Source organism: Strix uralensis, chromosome 8 (assembly GCF_047716275.1).
Source record: "Strix uralensis isolate ZFMK-TIS-50842 chromosome 8, bStrUra1, whole genome shotgun sequence".
Classification (NCBI taxonomy): domain Eukaryota; kingdom Metazoa; phylum Chordata; class Aves; order Strigiformes; family Strigidae; genus Strix; species Strix uralensis.
In genome coordinates, this window is record NC_133979.1 from 18823846 (window position 1) to 18845367 (window position 21522).

Here is a 21522-nt window from a genome sequence, read left to right on the forward strand (position 1 = left end):
TCATGCATTGAGAAGTATTAAACTGCTTATACAAAGTTGTTGTACTGCCAACTGGAAAAAAAAAAAAAACCAGAGGGGTTTTTTTCCCAAATTAACATAATCTCCTGGGTCATAATATTTACAGAAGCTCTGACCTGACAGGGCCAGATTCTTACTCCTGCATAGCTTGAAGTTTTAGATGCTGAAAAAACCCTGCAGGGGCTACAGGAGAATTCCAGTGCTCCAGAGCTGCACAGGTTTGGAGTAATTGACCTCACATTCTCCCCACCTCCCAGAGATCTTGGTAGGGTCTTGTGAAGTCAAAAGTGGAAGTCATTGGGAGTCCAGCATGTGGTAGGGATCCTGAGATACCCCATAATCCACAAGCAGCCAAGGTCTGATGCTGCAAATCAAGGCACCATCAGTGTCCAGTTTCTGTCTGTACCACCTTGCAGATTACATGCAACAGAAAGCTCCCAAAACTCCCTCTTCTTCCAATACAGTATTGTATTTCTGCTAACCTAGGTTAGTATGGAAAAAAATTCTGAAGAGATACATAAAAATTATCTATGCATAAAGGTTGCACCAATTCAGGCACATTCCTGGTTATTTGATTGGACACAATTAAGTGAGATGACTTCTATCAACTTAATGTAGCAGTTGAAGAATGGAAGGATAAATAATTGGGGCAAAAATTATATGTAATCAAGGCCCAAGAAACATTTTGAAGTCTAGATATATTCAGAATACAACTATGTAAATAAAGCATTCTTTTAGACATTTGGCCCAGTCCTTATATTGATCACATCCTATTCCCAGTCATAGTCTAATATAGTAACTGCAAAAAATTTTTAAAAAAGGAGTATGGGAACCAAAAGGGATCCATTAACTGAAATGTTAACTAAATTTGAAATACAGAGATGCTACTAATGATAATGCACAAGCCAGAAATACTCAGTTTTACTTATGCCCCAGGTGAGTTTTCAAGATTCGCATTTAAAATTATTTTAGCAAATTCTAAATCATGCTCATAATGCATAACACCTCCCTTTAGGGAAGGATGGGTATCAATCTGCTGATATGCACCAACAGGCTCATGGGAGGAGTTGCTGGAAAACACTATTAAGAACAGAGTAATAAAAAAAAGGCCCCCCTCCCCTTCCCTCCCACCTTGTAAGAGTTCACACTGCATTTTCTGTGGCATGATCTGCACTGAGATCTGTAAAAGCCTTCACCCTTACCTGTGTGAGAGTAGATAAACCAGAGTGCTCCTGTTAGCAGGGCTCCAATTACAAATGCCGCAAAGGCAATGCCCACGACAGTAAGCGTGTCCAGACCGTAGAACACAGCTACAAAAGGGAAGCACACATAATAAGGACTTTTTATTTTCAGTGGCAAATACTGTGCTACAAATTTCACCCTTACACTTTCATGGAAAAGTTTGTTAAAAATTCTTAGTTAATTAAGCACCATTTTAAGGAACAGACTAACAGATTTGCATCAAGGAAATAAAAGTGATGCTTTCAGAGACTGGCTTCAGTCCAACCAACTGTTTCACATCACAAAACAAAACCCCAGCTCAGCACACCCAAATCTGGAAAACGTTGCAAAAATTAAGCATTTTCAGTTGGCTGTTAATAACTTGCTTACAATTAAATATCCATTTATCTTAAAAATGTGTTTTAAAAAGCCTGAGATTTTCGGCAAAATATGCTTTTCACTTAAATGCCCTAACATTCAAGCAAACTTTCCCCTACATCTCCTGCAAGTTCAGTCTGAAAACTAGGTGGAGAACGGAACTGCTGTTAAGAGGGAAGAGATGCCAGCAAAAAGTCAGTGAAAACATAAATAGAAACAATTGTTTTTCACATTTGGCAATGCTTTCAATAACTGAAATTAATTCCAGAGCAAAAATAGAAACACACACACGCGCACAAACTTTCTAGGGGAGAGGCTCTTTTGCAGTACCATTTCAAGGGTAACAGCATCTGGTTCCTGGATGTATTGCCTCCCCATGTTAACCATCCAAACAGACCAACTTTCAGCTTTTGTGTTTTTCTTTTTGGTGATTAGAAATACTTCAGAAAAATAATCATCACTCTTTTAGCAACATTTGGGGAAATTTCTTCTTACAAAATTGATTTCTAGTTTCAGTATTTTTAATGTCTCCCAGTGCACAAAATGGCTTAGGCCAGTAAATAACATTTTACTAAGCTGGCCAGGAAATGAGCTGACTGGATCTTCTCAGTAGTATCCTTCAGAGGAATCTCAGTTCTGAAAACACAACCAGCACCCTCACTTTACACGTTCTTGCATCCATCAGATGTCCCTATGGACATCCCCTAGCCCAACAGCTCCTGACACCTTCAGGGCCATTCCCTTGTCCCCTGTTGACAAATGTCTTCTCCAGCAGTTTCTGTTGGCAAGGGCCTTCAGGACCCATTTCTGGGTGCCTGTGACCAAGTCTGTACATGCAACACCTGACAGATAGCGGCTTAGAAGGTTTTTCTCCCATTTATTCTATCAGACTATTTCTGATTCCTTTGACCACATCTGGTCGTTTTAAATGCAAACAGAAAAGACTCTCCTAAACTCAACTGTTTTTTCCACAAGGCACCAGCCAGTGTCCTCTCCTCTTAGGAGGAAACTTAGTGGAGAGTAGAAAGTCACATGGAGGCTGAAGTGGCAGAAGCATGATTTCTCATTCCCCTTGCTATTTTGAGCAAATTTAGTCCCAAAGACATAGGGACAGGAGCAGAGGAAAAAACCTTATTTGCACTTCCTCTTCTAATCTTCATTTTTCTCCATTCATTCTTGGTTTTGGCTACAAATCATCTTTACCTTCCTGTTCATTATTGTCTTCTAGTGCTGTGTGTCTCCTTTTCTTCCCTTCCTGGGTCAGTAGTGACCTTAGTTATAATTCACTACACCGAGACAACAGAAAAACCAAAGAAACAAATCCCTATCAAGTCAGTGATCTCATATACAGCATGACCTGTAAGTGCTGATGCCAGAGTAACTGGGGATGTGGTCAGCTGCAGCGCAGGGTAGGAGCGAGGCTTGGAGTAGGACACAGGAGCTCTGTGAGATGGCACTGCTGGTGAAACCCTGGTACTGGGAAGCAGTGGACTTAGCAGAGAAGGGGGAAGTAACACACACACATCAGCAAATGAACTTGCTAAGAGCTAGTCTCTCAATCCCAAATTCAATTTTTACATATACAAAATGTCACAGCCCTTCTCTCTAAATGCTGATGGGACTCTCTCAATCAGCAATACAGCCAGAATTCTGTTCTGTCCCAGAGTTTAACACATATACACACACTCGGAAAGACTGAGGATAATTTTCTTCATTGACCTAATACTTTCTAGACAAAAGTTTAAGGCTTAAAAGAGATTGGTTTAAGAGTTACTTACGTGGCTGTCTCACATTTGGCTTTGGAAGGGAAGGATCTAATTTAAAAAAACAAAACAAAAAGCCCCAAAACATTAGACAGGGTTCCACAACCAGCCTACAAATTACACAAGCAACCTTCAGGATCTGATAAAGACATTAATTGCAATTTTTACAAACCAGGAACTTCAGGAAAACCAGCCTGAATTCAATAATCTTGCTCAGCTCAGAAAAATTCTATTTGTATATTGATCATTCCTTGGGGGAACATATCTACAGTATAGTTCATGCATCACATATTTTGCTGGCAAGTACACTCCAACCTTTCCCATCCAGATGTCATCAGGTCAGACCCACAGTAACTCTGGTTATCCCTATCTGGAGCTCTTAAAAAGCACAGATTGCAAAGGCTGTTTTAAGGTTCATCTGACTACTCACTAATCACAAACATGAGATACCAGCATGGTAAATCACGAAACAAAATTAAAATCAACACTGACTATCAGCTCTAAAGAAAAGTCAGTATTATGGCATGAAACACACTGCTTTGTCCAAATTGCATGAATATGTGTTGATTCACACATTTTCCTGAGTCCTACTCCGTATTCTGTCTTGGAAGTTGGGTATTTTTGTTGTTTTGTTTTTTAATTATATATAGGAAATAAAAGATCATAGCTGTTATATCAAAGCTATTATTCTTGGCAAGAATATCAAATATCATCATCATTATCAGCATGTAACAGAAAGAGATGAGTAAACATATGTTAAAAAAATGAAGAATTTTCCTTTCTTTTGCTTAACTGGCTTCTCTTATCTTTCTCCAAGAATGGCACCTCAAGCAGAAGAGCCAGAGATTCTGGCTTCAGACCTGAGAACCTGTTTGGTTAGCTGCAGTTTACTTCTGGATAACTCAGTAACCTAGAGAACTCATTTAAATTCTGGCATATCTGAGTGTGTTCGGTGCAACAGTTGTAAAAGGGTTTGATAAGACAGTGTCCCAATACTTGTTTTTGTATCTTTTGCAACTAAAAAAAAAAAAAAGGGAGTTTAATCACTATGTAAACATAGCAGCTCAAAAATACTGAAAATATATTTATTTATTTATTTAAAGCATTCTTAAACTAAGACTATGTTTCTAACTTCTAAAACCCAAATGGCAGCACTAAACTTTCAGCAATATTCTATAAGATCATTAGGTTCCGAGACACATGTGCTTACAAAATCCAAAAAAGATTTTATTGTTAAACTGCATTATTGTCACCTGTTCTAACACACAAGTATCTCTTCCAGAACACTCTTGGCAGGATGGTAGGAAACAGGTGGACCAATCGTAGGAAACAGGTAAGGACATAGAGGGGCATGCAGGTGGGTGTGTGTGCATGCACAAATAAGCTGGAAAGTCATCAAGCGCACATAATAGCAAAAGCATAACTGAATGTAAGATTTGTGAGGAGGGCTGGACTGAAACCAAAGAGCACTAAACAGTACAAACATGGGTAATGGCACTATCAGATTGTCCAAGCACGCCACTAACATATCCCAAGTGCCAAGAAAATGCCTTCTGAGCTGAGGGGAGAATGAATTTTCCATGCTCATTTTGTCATTGGCCTCTCTACAAAGAATATAAAGTCTGCTAATTAATGATAGGCTGTGTAGCTCATTATCAATTCTCCCCAGTTGTCCATTTCTTACATCTATTTTAATGTGGTGTGCTCAGAGCAACACAGAAGCTGTGGGAATCCTTGAGGTCCAGGAAAAGCATCTAATTAAAAAACATCAGCAGCCAGCCTTTAGAAATTATCATGATTTTCTATACATTTGTAGGATAGAGGCACTTACTAGCTGCTCACTTGACCTCTGAAGTTTCCACACTTAGCAAAAATCTGAACAATGACATTGGTAGATTATTTCAACAGAAGAACATGTATTTCCTAGCATTTAAATGGCCATCCATATGCCTTTCATTGAAGTGGGGGAGAGCATGTGTGTGAAGTGCAGGAATACAAAGGAAAAGAGAATGTGGCATGGAGTTAGGTTTTAGACAATTCCATCAGGATCTACTGCAATAACGTAAGAAACTGAGCTTGTAAAATAACTAACAAAATTAGGAGGGCAGGAAGATTTACTCTCATTTAGATATACAGTTGTGATTTCTATTACAGTCAATAACAGTCACAAGCTTATGTCTGAAGAAAAAAAGATTACACCTTTGCAATGACCAGTTTGTTCTGACTTTTGAAATGTCAAGTGCATGACTTCTACACTGGGCTTGGAGAGGAGATCCAATGTCTGGAACCCACATAATATGGTTCACAACAATGAAAGCTGGCCTGTTCATATGAAAGAAAATGAAGAACACCACCTCCAAGATGTAAATTCTCCTGTTCAGTAATGCAATAATTTCTTCTCCAAATCTTAGGTTCACGTATTGGCCAACAATGGCATTTGGCTTTTAGACAGGGGTTGCTTGATTCACTGCAGAACAACTGCATACCAACAAAGCTACGTTGTTAATGTGCCACTTTGTATTATGCCTGAAAGCTGTGATATGCTGGGGAGATTTCCACCAAACATCCCACAATTAGACTAAATCACCCACAATGCAACAAAATACTCTATCACACTGTTGTCTTGTAACTAATCTTTATAAATTTAGCTCGTCTTTGCACACTAAGACCTTGTGTCTCTGACAAAGACAACATTCTGAGTGGAGCCTGAGACGGGAGCTGCGCACAATGCTCCACACATCGGAAGGGCAAGAGAGCTCAGAGTATGAGTCTGTTTATTGAAAGCTGAACTTCAGTTGCAGGATTTACTCATTCCCGATAGAATAACCACTGAAAAAAAATGAGAGCTTTGCAAAAAGAAAGAGCACAGAATCATGCCCAAAGCATAGTTTTAGTTGTACCACACTGACAGATCAAATACTTGCCTTTAACTCATAGTGCATTTGATCTGTATTAACAAATTTGTAAAAAAACCCAAAAACTAAACATGAGCTGACTTGCAGAGTTAAACAGAAACAGTTGTTGCTTATGTTCCCTAGCAATGCTGTATGGTACTTTAAATTGTTTGAAGACTAAAAAGCACACACTGTACAACAGAGGTTAAAGGACTTCTGATCCCCATCCTTTTGACACTCCCCCAAAAGCATTCCAAAGGTCAAACAGCCTTTGAACACAATTGGAAGATTTTGATGTGCACGTGAAGTCACTGAAGCTTCTGATTAAACTGCCATGCTGATACAAAAAGAAAAGATAACGCACATATATTTTCTTCTACAAATGCATCAAAACATGACTGATGCTGTTGTCAGAGGGATTCAGTAAGAAAAACTTTCAAATTAAGTGAAACTGTGGAAACAGTTCTTATTTTTCATCACTCACCGGGCATATTCCTAGGCTTGAGTACAGTTTCATCATGCCGTTTGGCATTATCTCATAATGCTCTTCAGCCTTTCCAACTCCTTCAAGCAGTTACTAGCCATACTCGTTTTTTTTTCCATAAAGATTACATAATCAAACAAGCCCCACCAAAGTGGAGCTAAAATACTTCTGTGCATCTCATCTTTCGCTCTTAATAGTTTAACAGTCATGAGCCTCTGTCCGGTGGCCACCCCTTTGCTTTACAAACTTATCAGGCTTTATCATCCTCAGTACTTTGTAATTCCATTGTTGTTATTTCTAAATATGCATTTACAAGCACAATAAAGAAATGAAACAGCAGGGAGCAGAGCACTGCCTTTGATCTCTGGGCAACAAGAAGTTGCTGGAAGTGCTACTGCTATATTCATACTTCTGAAACCCATAGTGTTGTGTAGTACAGTATTCCTTTCTCAATGCCTGGCAAAACCACATGTCCAGAGATCAATAAAGTCAGTTAAAAAACGGCAATGAACTGCCATGATGATGGCTGCTAGGGAGATGGATAAACAAATAACATCTTACAAACACAGTATCACCACAAGATTATACAATGTCACACACTTAGAGTACTCCCTCATTTCAAGCAGCTGTATGTATACACAATATAACATGTATACACAATATAATATATATAGCTTTAACAAACAGTTCAAGCTCATTTTCATACCTTCTGGTTTTCCTTCATGTGTTATTACAACAAGGGGCTTGGTGAAGGTTTTCTTGTTGTGCATCATGGCCAAGATCATATCCACATTGAGAGAGGTGCAAGCTTCATCAGGAGGAATGCACTGCAAGTAGAAAAAACAGTGTGTGAGGTCAGAGAGTCATCCGTCTGCTAGGACAGCTGTGCCAGCTGCACAGCTGCCTCCTTATCAGTTTTATCCTGTATTATTTACCAAAAAAAGAGGAAAACCTCCAAACCACTCCTGTGTAATGTACTGGCAAAGGTAATTCTTAGCTGTGCTTCAGGATGCAACCCTTGCCTTCATTAAGGATCCTCTAACCTTTATGAGAGTGTTACTACTGAACTTGAATGGTAGTAATGATTTTATTTAAGATAAATGTTTTTTAAAAATCTCGTAGCCAAAACTGTGGCCACCAACAATGACAAACCACCTTAAAAAACCCCCACATTTTAAGGGAGATGTGCAAAAACCCCAAAGTAAAAACATTCTTAGAACAAATTCTTTAACAACTAATTTACAGCCATCTCCATTAGCTATAAATCAAAATTTGGCAATGCTCTTTTGTAACAATCAAATTGCAATATTATCTGATATTATGCATGGTTTTGGAAATTAAAGCTAACATTTTTTGCACTTTGGATATGGATGTGATATGGATAGCAATGATAAATCTGAACCACTTGCATTATAAAAAGCAATTTCTATTTATCCCATGAAACCACCTAATGAAATTTAAACAGAAACTGTAAATTATGCAGTCAAAATGCATAGCATCATAACTTGAGCCTAGAGATATCATGTTCATTACATCAATTCCATAGAAAACCATTTATTGATTTCAAAGTCAGATGAAAAGAATATCTTATTTTCCCCTAAATCAGAAGTTTAGACTAATAAATTACTGACCCTTGGCAGTCCTTGAGTATCTGTGTCTTTATTTGTACACAAAGTCAACTCGCAGTGAAGAAAGAGCAGTGAGATGTTGAACACTGGTTTAAACACAAAGCTAAATCTTTTTTTGTCCTTCTGTGCATGTGGTATTGGAAAGTTCACCTTCTCAATACTGTAGAATTTAACAGATTCATCTTTAGGACAAATGTTTTCTATAACAGTGTAGTCAGACATTCTATCTGGATTTGAAAATGGGGAAACAAAGCATGTTTGAATGGCAAAGCCCAAGGATCTGTCAGCTTTAGTCACAGACACCTGCATTAAAAAGAAAGAGACGGTAAGATCTCAGAAATGACATTTTTAGTTCACATTTCATTAACGCTTTCAACAATCTTTTAAGCAGTTTTCCAGTGCCACTTCCAGTCTGAACTATTTTGAAAGCTAAACACTAAGGGTAGACTGTCAAACTGAGAGTCAAAAAATCAGCGGCCATTTAATAGCATAACCATGCATAAATACAGTAATCCCTTATATTTCCGAAAGCAGATGAAAAACACAGTCCAGATCAGACATGTAGGTAATGACTGCAATCGCCACCTGAGACGGAGCTTCTTCCCTTAGACACACAGACTATAATAGAGCTGTATGGAAGTCAATTACTAATTCCATGTCTTTGTATCTGTTTGAAACTTTAATGAAAAAGAAGAAAAAAAATAAAAGCCACAGACACAACAGAGAACCCACCCCCAGCCAGGAGAGGAATGCAGAGGCAGAGAGGAGGTCATGGTCTGATGTGTGGGTGGCATTCCTGGACTGGGGGGCAGGGGAGCCTCCTATAATGCCATAATTTCTTCTGAAATGATCCTTTTATTTTATTGTAAGCCTAAAATTCATATTATTTTATGAAAAATAATTAAGATTGCAAACTTCCAGGGCACTGATGTTGTTCAGCTGGACTGGAATGCAGACAACAAATGCTACAGAATAATTAGGAAAAAGATTTAAATGGAATTTCTAACAAATGAAGCATGTTGTTCTTAATAAACAACAGAAGTGTTTTGCCATTAACACTACCTGGTGAAAACAGTTCCACAAGAAATAATTTCCTTAGAAGATATGTGCTTTAAATGTGTACTTAATCCATATGCACTGCATGTATATTTAAAGAAGAGCCTGCCAAATTTTCCTGTGGTCTACACAGAAATTTTTGGATGCTATGAGTTGTGCAGTGAATAAAGGCATTTCTCATTTTTTCTCTCCCTTATGTGAGCAGGAATCAAATTAGAGATGATGGGATGTGCTGAAGCATCTAAGCAAGAAAGATCATCTTCTAAAGAGAACAGAAATAAAGACTGATAAATGAAAGTCAAGCCACAGATACTGACAGGTAAACAAGTTGATGGTGTAAACTAGTTAAAAAAGAGATTATGGCAAGGAGGACAGGCATACTACAGTATCATGAAATACCATCAGGTAAATAAAAGGATGAATAATATCTCAAGAAAAGAAGAGAACTACAGGAGGAAGGTGAGACCAAAATATGATAAGAAATTGACAGTAGAGAACAAAGAAAAAAAGCCAAAATATTAAAATACAAAAAACATTTTTAGCAGAGATAGAGTTCTTACAGATTATGACCTAAGCAATTTATTGACCAAAACCCAAAAATATTTGTTAATAACAAAACAAAAAAAAAAAAAAAAAAAAAAAATCATCTGTGTCAGCTAAAAATGGAGTCACAGAAGTTCAAAACCGATACAGATTTTCCACTGTGCAAGGAGGAGAAACAGAAAAAAAAGGCTTCTGCCAGGACAGGTGATGAAGAAATCAGAACATCTGTCTGAATAAACAACTCCAGAACCAGACAAATCCAGAGGGCTCAGAGCCAGGGGGATTCATCCCAGATTGCTGAAGGAAGCAGCCAGTTTTATCCAAATGGAAAAAAAAAAAAAAAAAAAAGAGTGTCTTTTACCAACATACTCTTAACTGAGCATGATATACTTTCTTTTTGCTTCAACTGCCTTAAGTACTTTTCACTGGGTAGAGAATGAGGAAGAGACAACACACTGAAACAATGAAGAAAACTGCTTCAATGTCAAATGGGCCACTATGCTTATCATGTGAAACATGGGCTCACAAAGAGGAACTAACTTGGGCAAGAGAAACATGGCACAGCACTGCTTCAGTCAATATACTAATTTTCCTGGTCTTACAAGCCCATAGGTCACCACTTGTGATTTACTCATCTGTAAACTAGTGATACAACTTCATTGCCAATGTTGTATTTATTAATGCCTACCATTATTTGAAAAATGCAGAATTCTATTCACATGACTATCTTTGAAATACTGACTGTATTGGTTTGAAATTCCCCAGATTTCATAAGCAACTTAGCAACACATGGAAATATTACCATGGAAATAAAACACAGCTGAAATCAAGAGTACCTGGCTGTTGACTTTGCTGGTCTTATTATCTAAAGCTGTTAGATCTTATGTGGTAGCATTCAAAAGGATCGTAACTGGTGTTTGTAAGTGGATCGGAGAGAGATCAGAATCCATATTAACTTTGTAACCCGAGAACACTAGCATATGGAAGACAGACACTCATAATCATTTTTTGCATTTTACATCTTTCAAAGCAGGTTCAGCCATATTACCCAATAAGATGAACCCTGAAGTCTTCATCAGGAAATGCCAGTTCAGAGCAAGAGCTCAGAGACCAGAAAAGCAGATTTGGCAAGAATGACCAATTTACCTTGTAGTTAAATTCATCCATTTTGCAAGAATCCTTTGGTTTTGACCCTAAACATTGTCCTGCTTCTTATCCTAGTTTCTACTCTCTGCAGCTACCAAAGTACCTACCTGTCTGCCTAAAGCAACTGCACAACGAGACCTTTCAACTGACAAGAACAGATCTGGCTCAGTTGCATGGCCTTGCAAGATGTTTCCTGTAGTTTGAAAGCCTTTTTCAGTTTGTTACCTCTACATATATTGGCCCATTCTCAGCAACAGAGAAGAGTCCTTGGGAGGGAGCAAGGAACAGATCTGTTTTGTACAGCTCCATGTTGAAGGTCACATTGGTGATGCGTGGTTCAGAAGGCCAGAACATGCTTCTGTCATCCTCTGGCTGGTGCAACGTGCAATTAAACTGAAATGTAAAAACCAATACAATAACATCCTGAGTCAGGAGTGGTAGCTGGATAAAGACAAATTTGGAGTGTACAATACACACCCTCCCATGTTCCATCTACTTAGTGCAATCTTCAACAGGGTCACAAGAAATAGAAGTGAGAAGAAATGTGTTAAAAGACAAACTAATTGCTATACAATTAATGTGATTTATGGGAAGTGCTTATTACAATAGGCATTTCTCTACTGTCAGGTGCAAACCCAAGAGTTACATACCGCTATTTCAGGCCAGCTTGAGAAAACAACATCTCCCTCATCAGCATCCCCTGGAAATCCATTATCACCTGATTCCATGTCATCATCATCAAAGCCACTGCTTTCAGCTGGTGATGACAGCTGAATGACAATCTGCACAAAAGGTATTGCAAACGCATAAAATTAGGTGATAATCAAGCATTCTCTCTTCATGGTTATTATTTTCTTCTCTCTTCAGAACAAAGCAAAGGCCAAAAGAAGTGCATCAGCTAAGCAGATGGAGAAAGCACATCTTAAACAGCCTTGTGCTGAGCATGTAAGATACATAGGTTATACTTAGAGAACACCCCTTAGGTTTTTTCCAGAATTCAGAGCCAGCAAAGACACCAGTCTGCCTAGCATTTCCATTCTATTTCTGGTATTTCTATAACCAACACTGAAAAAAGAAATGGTTTTCTAAAGTAATTTTTTGCAACTTAGTTTTCCTTAATGCACTCATGGAAAATCACTGTGTTAAGGTCATTAAAGGATTTTCTTTTCTGTCATTTGCATATTTTTTTCAGAGATGTACACCCAAAAACATGATGTCCCTTTCTTCATTTTTCCCTTCTTTGTTTTTATCTGAATTTTTACTGATTCTTTCTCCTCCTTTGCACACTTTTCTATTTCTTCACCTGAAAATTCCTGGTTTTATTTTCCAATGTTCTGCACTCTAGTTCTGTATGCCCTGCAGCTCTTCAGTTAGCCCCCTCCCTTCCAGGAGTTCATCTTTGTTTTCTTGGACCTAGAGCAACTGCTAAGAAGTGACATATGCGCTCTTTGAGACTCCACTGCATGGTGTTTATTTTTTAGGAGAAATGATCCCAAATTCTGGAAGATACCATACATGATTCAAAGTTAAGTGAGTAGCCAAGACTATTAAAAGACATGATGGAGAAAGGAGAGGAGGCAAATATCGATTTTGGTTTGGGCCATAATAGAATACAAGGACAATGACTGTATTTAGCTCTGGACACACGCTATTCTGTAGTTTGGAGATGTTTCTATCCACCGTTTTGGTTTGGGCCTGTTTCTAAAGTTAGGTGCTACAGACTTGCCAGCATAGAACAGTTTTAACCAGGCAAGGTCAGATCAGATTGCCTTAGCTGTGTTTGGATTGGACCACAAGCTTTCCATCATTTGCCAAGGTTACTTCTATGTACTGGAAAGCTCAGCAAAAGAAACGTGTCATTACTTTCCAATCCAGATTAGCTGCACTGTACTCAAGCTCATAAACTGAGCCAGTCTGGGAGCAGCCGCTTAGAACCTAACTGGGCTCCTTAGCATCATCACTCATATACAAGTACTCAAGAGTCCCTTCATCATGTACATCAACTGATAGCAAATATGAATCCAAATTATGAGAGAAGCATGCACAGATAATGTCTTTTCCTCACATTTTGAAAGCCTTTTTCACACACAGTTTTGGAAGAAAAAATTTCACTTAAAATAATTCAGCATATGAATCAAATGGTATCGCATTGTGCAATCACAGAACTTCATTCCTATTCCTCCTTACAGTTATGTAGTACTATTCATGCATGGGTATATCAAAGCTGCATAGGGAAAGCTGGTGCAACTTCTCTGAGGCTGGTACAGATGGTCCCCAAAGCGCAGACATGCAGTTTTGTAAAAGTATTTAACTCCAATTCCTCCTTTTTGCTTTAGGATACTATCTGACCACAGGAGCGCACTGAATGTGCAGTCTTCATACCTCCTTGAATACAGGGACTGTAGCTGCAACCAGGTTTGAGCTAGACAGGAAAAGATCAGGAAGCCTCCTTTTTGCTAAGACTAAAGCTAACTACAATGGCTTCCTTGTACCACTATGATGTGCAGTGCAGAATGTGCCTCCTCTTTGTAAAATACTCACAGAGTTAAAATAAACAATCTTGTTCAAGATATATGCTGTCCGAGTCCCACATTTGTTCAGCAAAGACTCCAAAATGAAATGGGTACCATTCATCCTGGCTTTGCAAGAGTGATCCAGCAGTGAGAGTTCTGTCCTTGTGTAGCCACTAGCCTGAAACAAAGATGCTTTGTAAGTGCTGAAACACAATTGTGTTAGGCTCTTGCTTAAAGTACAGCTCAGAATACTGTTCATGACTGCGGATACAAGGAAGTGAAGTTCATTGTACTGACATCCAGGGAAGGTCACTCTCAAAACACTGTTATACGTGGGAAGACAGGGAATAAATGTAACATGGAACAAAGAAAACAACAGGTTCATTATTAATCTGCTGATTAATAATGCAGACTCTGGTCTGAAATGAGCTAAAAATGCTGTCTGTATCAGGCTCTTTTCCACAATACAAATGGACACAAGCAACCTGTCAGCTGGTAGATGGTAAAGAGAGATCTTTTCAGGTCCCATACAGCTATCAAAAGCAGCTTCTTTGTACTTTGGAGATTAAAAACTCAGACTGATGTTTGAGTACAGTAATTTTTTGACAGAACCAACCCTGCAAAGCTTTAATCAGAAATCCCTCTACAAACTACTGGATTGTTGGGAAAAGGAAACATGACCTTGAGTTATGGCAAAGAATATCTACAGTATAGTTTCCTCATCAAACTATTGCTTGGGCAGTTAGGTGGTGATGGCTGTAGATCTTAGAATGTTTATTTTTTCAATCAAAATACAAATAAAATGGTCTACCCAAAAAAGCCTGCCCAAATTTGAGAATAAGAGATCACACCAACCTGCAGAGAGTCTTTTTCTACAGCTACTGTCATGACTTTGTCATCACACTTTATTGACAGGGCCACATCAGCACTGCCCTGAACCTCTTCAGGTTCTTGATGTTTTGAGAGGGAATGCTCAAAGTCATGATTTATTAATGTATCCACTGAGTCCCTGGATGGGAAGAGTCCTTCTCCCACTGTGTCATGTCTTCCTCTGTTGATGTGAAAAGGAAAAGTCAGGCCATCACTTAATGCAGGATTCTTTGGGGCAGGTAGTGGGTTAGCACCCAGCAATTCTGTCAGCTCCGGAGGAAGCGAATGGTCTTCTTCATCATTCATCTCTTCTAAGGAAAAAAAAAAAAAAAAAAAGGAGGGGAAAAAAAGAACATTAGGTTATTAGATATTTTTCCTAGAAGTATCCAGAACTACTCATTTTCATACAAAAAAAAATATTATCCAGAAAGGAAGCTCTTGAAGCGCATCCAAAGCAGCGTCTTTGTACTTTTCAGGTAACTAGCCACAATTCCTCCACTAAGGATTTAGTTGTTACTGAGGCATCTAATCTTGGTATATTTAATCCCTGCTAGAAATCTGCCTCACTAAGAGCTGAAAATAAACTTTGAGGAGTGGGCCTATTATATGCAAAAGGCAGCCACAGAGGTAAAAGAAACATCACATTCAGCAAATACACTATTTTAGCACTGCTGAAATAGCTTAAGTGCAAATCGTTGGGTGAAATTCTTTCACTACCTGCTCCATCACAAATTCAGTCACTCCACTGTTGTGGAACTACTTACATAATCAGAGTGAAGCTAAACAAGAGTTAACTTTATACTGAGTAAACGAGAACACTAACTATCTACTGTCTTATATATGCAGCTGCTCAGGACAGAAATGAGAGTGCAATTGATAAAAGTAATGTGAACATAAGTTTTATCAAAACAGCTGAACAATATTTTTTAGTGATTGAAATTTAGAATTGGTGTAAAAGCAGATACAATTCCACTTGCTTCAGGGGACCTGGATATCTTTACATCAGTTGTGACTTTGGCCAAATAACTGATTTATTATTTTTAACAGCTGTATTTATTCCATTTGCTCAGATTTTTTTGGTAAGCCAGTTTTGTCTGTAAACAATTTAAAAATTTATTTAATTTTCTCAAGGAAACACTATGCTCATACTTTTGAGGAAAAAAAAAAAAAATCAAAGCTGGATTTGTTAACTAACAAGATACCCAGTTGCTGAAGTCCATTTCAGTGAACACTGAGCACGGTCAGCTATAATGGCTTGTGAGTTGGATAAATTACAACCATTTAATTCCACCAACATTTCAGGAAATAACACAATTTGCCTGGCCTTTTCTAATAAAAAAGCCACAGATTTTTTTTTAACCAGCATTCATAGATTACCAGCATTCTTGATGATGAGCAGTTGAAGTACTGCAACCCTCAACAACAAAGCTTCAAAACTGAGAAAGCACCTATCAAATCATCATATTCTTGGAAATACAAGATATATTTTTTCTATATGATAAAAGTCCATCTTCAAGCTTACCTGTATCTTCCAGTTGCAGATGAAATCTGTTAGCAACAGGGGCTTTTGTGTAGGACGTAACTGGACTATAGTTATGCTCATAAGCCCACTTGATCAAACTCTCATGTGATGAAGGAATATCAGGTATTATTAATTTACTCATAGTCATGGATCGTTCCGTTTCCTTTCCAAAGCCAATACTATTTGATGTCTGCAAACAAAGGAAAACTTGTTTCATGATTTACCATTTAATGATACTTAAAATGGAATAGTGACACTGAATGAACATGTTTTTTACTCTGTTTTTACTCTATTAAATAACAGCAATCTGAGAGCACCTGGGAAATAAACCAAACTCTGCCATCTTAGGCACAGAGCTGCTGCACACATGGAGAAAAGCCCCCCCTTCCTCCTAGCTACTGCCTGGAGTACAATAAATCAAGGTAGTCAGAAACTGTTAATCCCTAAAGGAGAAATACATATTTACAGCCATTTGTATAATGCCATGTTTTCTTCGAAACTGAGCTGAAATTACTTCTGAAGTCAACTCAAGATGACAACTGATTTTTCAAATGTCCCCTTCATTTCTTGATTAGAGCATTACTTAAGCTACATAATGGGAAAACCTTTGCTCAAATGAGCATTACTGAAAAAGGCAAAACATAGCATGCTCATGAAGTAGAGCTGGTACCAGCTAATGCTTTAAAGTCAGCTGGCACTGAGGATACTCTGTGACTCTCTGAATGAGCTTCATACTAGAAATGTTGTGTGCCTCCTGCAAAATGTTGAGTATGTTAAACAGGACTGAATTAAATGCTTAATCAAGAGAAAAATGAGAGCACACACGTTTATGCAAGGCCAAACTACTTAAAAGACAACACATACTTTCCACATATAAATAAAATTTAATTAACAATATAAGTTTTACAGAAATACATTGATACAGCAAACTCATAAATGCACTTGCTGACCTCTTACTTTTATTATTATATGATTACAAATAACAGCTCATCAAAGTTGGCCATGGAACACAGATGACTCAGAGTCAGTTAGCTTTTGTTTTCCTGTAAACCTTTTGCAAAACTTCAAATTTTCTTGTCCAAATGTGCAAGTTAAAGGAATATAACAAGCATCTCCAGCTCTTAGAGGGGTAGTTAGAAAATATACACTGGTATTACACTTTAACTTGCTTTTAAGTGCTTGGCATCTTAAACTTTAACATGTATTCACACAAAGCTAAATACATATATATTTTTACATTCACAACATTACTATCACTATAACATCACATCAACAACTAGAGAACAAGCTGGACATACACACAGCAGGAAAGGCACAATGACCCACTTTTTAACAATTCTTCAATGTGAATGACTTGCACTTCCTATATGCAGATGATACCATTGAATGCTCTACAACAAACACTTTCATTTTCATGCCTGATTACCTTCTCCATCATATAGGCTACATTTTTGTAAATCCCCATTGGATTCCTCAATGTGAACAAATCTTAATTCTCTTTCACCCTAGAACATCAAAAGATTGACTGCACTGATCTCTTGCCCAGAACACTTTTAGACCATGGTTGTATGGACCTGCTACCTGGCATCACAGAGCTCAGTTGCACTTCTCTACCTGACCTCAGAAATGGAGCTTCTGAACAAAGTGAATAAAGCTCATAGAGAGTCCTGATGGAACAGCATAGTTTCTGCACCCTTTAAACACTCACAGCTTCACAATTGAAGTTTAAAGGTAATTTTAGGTGCAGTGTCTGGTTTGAGGATACTGTTACCAGTACAGTTATCAATGACCAGCAAAGGCCACTGAAGATAAGAAACAAAAAGGAAGCAATAGGTATCCTAATTTTAGTGCATTACTACTGTTTTGGATCAAATAATCTTTTATTCTTCAACAGCTACAAATCTGGACATGATTTACCACACATTTTCATACTACCACACAGCTTTGACTAGTTGGAATTATTATGTTACCCCAACTTTGCTGGATCTCCCTCTCTGCCTTCCTTTTATTTTTTGTCATAAGGAGACAGCTGAACAAATATTATCTCAGAATTTTACTGTTCTAGCTGGCATATGACCATTTCCAGGGCTTGTTTATACCTCTCCACTCCAGGCTGAGCCTGTAAACGTTCAGCCCTGCATCTCCTCAATGAAACAAAACCAAGCACAAGGGCTTGCAGGAATAGACATACCTTCCTTCACTTGCCCTGCCAACACCTTCACATGCAGTGTATGAAACCAGGTATTCAGAGCCACCTACTAACCTACTCAAAACAGAGAGACACCATTTCAGAAAGTGGTGAGCAGTTGTTCTCATGTAAAGAACAGTCCCTCCAAGCTTCTGAAACCCTCACAGGTTTGTTCTGCGCATTTCCCCTCTCTCACTCTTCACCCCTCAACACACTTATTTTCTTTCTGCAATTTCGCTTCCTTGTCCACAGTGCAACCCACAGCTTTGTAAACGGACACCGAATCCAAAGGAAGCAATGTGAGCGGCACGTAGTCCACAAGCACAGAAGCACTGCACAGGGTTTGACGTAAGGACTGACTACAAACAGGAGTTAAACACAGGTTGGGAGGAAAACAGTGCACATACATTATGGGCAATTAATTACTTTACCTAAACTATTCCCATTTTACTTAGTTTTGTGTCCATACTCTTTTAGAGCTTCAAGAAAAACAGCAAGCTGGGAGATGTGCTAGATGACCTGAAAAGTCTTTTTCATTTTTTGTCTATGAACTTAGACCTTAATAACTGACAGTCCTGGGTTTGAGACAGCTTAGCACTAACCTTTCCCTCTTGGTTTGCCAATGCCCTGAAGACAATTCTGATTTGTACTGAGGGCAAGAAGTTAGGAAAATTGAAGTGCATGGAACCGCTTCAACTAATAAAAAGAACATTGTGAAACATTACCTAATTGTTTAGTAATGTTTTTATGCATTGTCTAAATTTGGGCTTGGAAAGGACTTCAGTTTAATAGAGACACGAGCAGAGCCTAAATACTGGATGTACAGGCTTTTTAATGACATAGGGGTGTTTAGTTCTCTCCTACACCCGCCCTCTAAATAAAAGGAGAACAAACAAACATTCAGAAAATGAAGCATCTATATAAATGAAGCAGTATAGCAAACAGTTACTCCCAAATCCTAATATAAATATACAAAGACTTTTATATACTGACATTTCCATATATAGTATTCCTTTCTCTTTTTGTTAATCTAAATAAAATGTTAACTTCTGCCACTCATTACAGAAAGAATTTTCACTTATACTTTTTACTTATACTTCCAACAATTAATAAAGAAGAACTTTTAAAAGAAAGAATAGCAGTCTTGCTTTTCTATACTCAAGTGCAGCACTTTAGACATTTTAAAATTCTCTAGAATTCCTTTCCCTGAAAATTCATCATTCATAAAGAGGTAGCTTCATGGATATGAAATATGGCACTTTGGCTATCTCCAAGCATGAGTAAACTAATGTACAATTCTCTATCCTGTGAAAGTAGACCCAGTATACACTGGTGAATTTTATGTAATAACCCAGAATGAAACTTTCAAGTCAAGCATTGTTTTTTGTCCTTCTACTTACATGTGTGGTAATCCTGGGCAACTAACTTTGACCTTTCTCTTTAAGGGCTGATTATTTAGGACCTACAGAATGACCAGAACATCCTTTCCTCTCTGTAGGATAAAGATGTGTCAGGGATCAAAAGGGAATTTCATCATCCATCCTAGTTAATTTTTCCATTCAATTTTCTGAGCAACACCATAACTTATTTCCTTTTATTTCCCTCACTCCCAAAATCTAGCATGAAATCCTGCCTACCAATCTGTCCTCTTAGAAGATTTAGATCAAGCAGCCTTTGGAACCTGTCAGAATTGCCCTTGCACACATTAAAAGGAGAAAGCTACTAAACAAAGTAAAATTCTTATACTTACGGATAGATGGAGTTTGAAAATGTATTTGAATTACTGCAAAACTGTTAATCAGGAGGCCACTGGGTGGTCCTGAGCAAACACTGAGCTCAACTGTACAATGTGCTCCTAAATGATCACTTAAGACAGAAATAGGCCACACATTTATAGACTGCAAGATCAGTCCAATTTTATTTATTTATTTATTTCAGAGCAAGGGAAAACACATTTTCTTAGTAGAAATGGTGTTGAGCCACAAAGTCTGCACCAAAAATCATTCTGAATCAGAACCTCCAATTATGCGTAAGTATAGTTGCAGACGTTTAGCTTTAGAGATCCTAGTTTTAATTTTTTAAAAACTTATTATTTGTGGTCTGAGGAGAGGTGAGGTCAATTTGACCAAACACTTCCTGGGGACAGAAGTACTGGCAGGGAAGAGGGCTAGAGAATACTACAACCACAAGTGGAAGAAGTAAAAAAGTTTCCACTTCTAAAGGGATGTGAGTGTGTGCCGTGTATCTAGGAGTATCCATTCTACACTCACAGGCATCTTTCCAACTTCTGAGATGAACCTGTAGATCCAACTCACCAAAGCAACAGCAAAAAGGGAGATGAACATCCAACTCTGTGTTTAGGGTACTTCAACAGAAGACAAAAAGACATAGATCTTAAATCCTTGCACTAGCCACCTGGTTTCTGTGATGTGCTGGTCAGTTTAATAGCCCATATATTAAAAGTTAATGGGAAAAAAAGTTATAGTTTCTGTATTTACTCCCTGAAATGCAGTAATAATTAAAGAAAGCAACTAAGAGAAAGCAGTGAAAAATCAATATGGTCTAGCAATATATCATATTTAAATGGATTCTATACTGTTGCAGTATGGTATCTTTCAAAAAATAAAGGTGCCTTAACTTACAATCACTTCCAGCTTTCCCTGGACATCATGCGACTTGATAACCCAATTGACAGACTTTTTACACTTGAGGATAAGTATGACGTCTCTGACAAGTTTGGCGCCTGGTTGAGATGGTTTAATGTCAACGATTATATCCACCTGGAAAGCACTGTATGTGGAAAATAGAGAGAAAGTTAGACCAGTATGCCAGAAATTTTCAGCTATCAGCCTTCTTCCAATCCATCATGTTTCCACTGTCTGGCCAGCTGATTAAAATGCTGGAGATTATCCCAGGCAACACAACATGTGCAAAACACATTGTTATTCCACATATGCTTAAATGATTTTGCATAACAATAGAAACAAATACTTTTTAGACAAATAATAGTTTTGTCTCTTGTTTACAAGTGTGTCACTCATTTCAGCTATTATTTAGAGCAGGTTAGTTATATGACCAGCAGTTTACTTTATAAAGTAAATAAAGTTTTCATATTTCACTGTGACAGTGCCTAAATATAGATGTTTCAGTTTCCTCTGGCTATAACTGTATTAAAACTCAAAATAATACCTTAAGAAAGCAAAAAGACAAATTAAGCAGGTTAATACCAAAAATATGCACAAATACTATATTGGGGAGTGTCTCTGCCTAGGCAGTTAAATTGTGGAAATTACTTTGC

At 37.9% G+C, this 21522-nt stretch overlaps 1 protein-coding gene across 4 annotated transcripts in view; it reads right to left on the bottom strand.

Annotated features, from left to right (window-relative positions):
• TGFBR3 (transforming growth factor beta receptor 3) overlaps positions 1–21522 on the bottom strand; it is a 129857-nt gene that overhangs the window by 8921 nt on the left and 99414 nt on the right. For 3 of the 4 annotated variants that reach the window (XM_074876481.1, XM_074876479.1, XM_074876482.1), the window contains exons 7-16: positions 20867–21014; positions 16037–16226; positions 14500–14825; positions 13673–13822; positions 11782–11913; positions 11357–11524; positions 8390–8689; positions 7465–7585; positions 3396–3431; positions 1221–1328 (exon numbers count right to left, since the gene is read on the bottom strand). In XM_074876481.1, coding sequence (XP_074732582.1) covers positions 1221–1328; positions 3396–3431; positions 7465–7585; positions 8390–8689; positions 11357–11524; positions 11782–11913; positions 13673–13822; positions 14500–14825; positions 16037–16226; positions 20867–21014 — 1679 coding nt within the window. The remainder of the gene's footprint in view (positions 1–1220; positions 1329–3395; positions 3432–7464; positions 7586–8389; positions 8690–11356; positions 11525–11781; positions 11914–13672; positions 13823–14499; positions 14826–16036; positions 16227–20866; positions 21015–21522) is intronic. The other variant, XM_074876483.1, reaches the window with a different exon arrangement.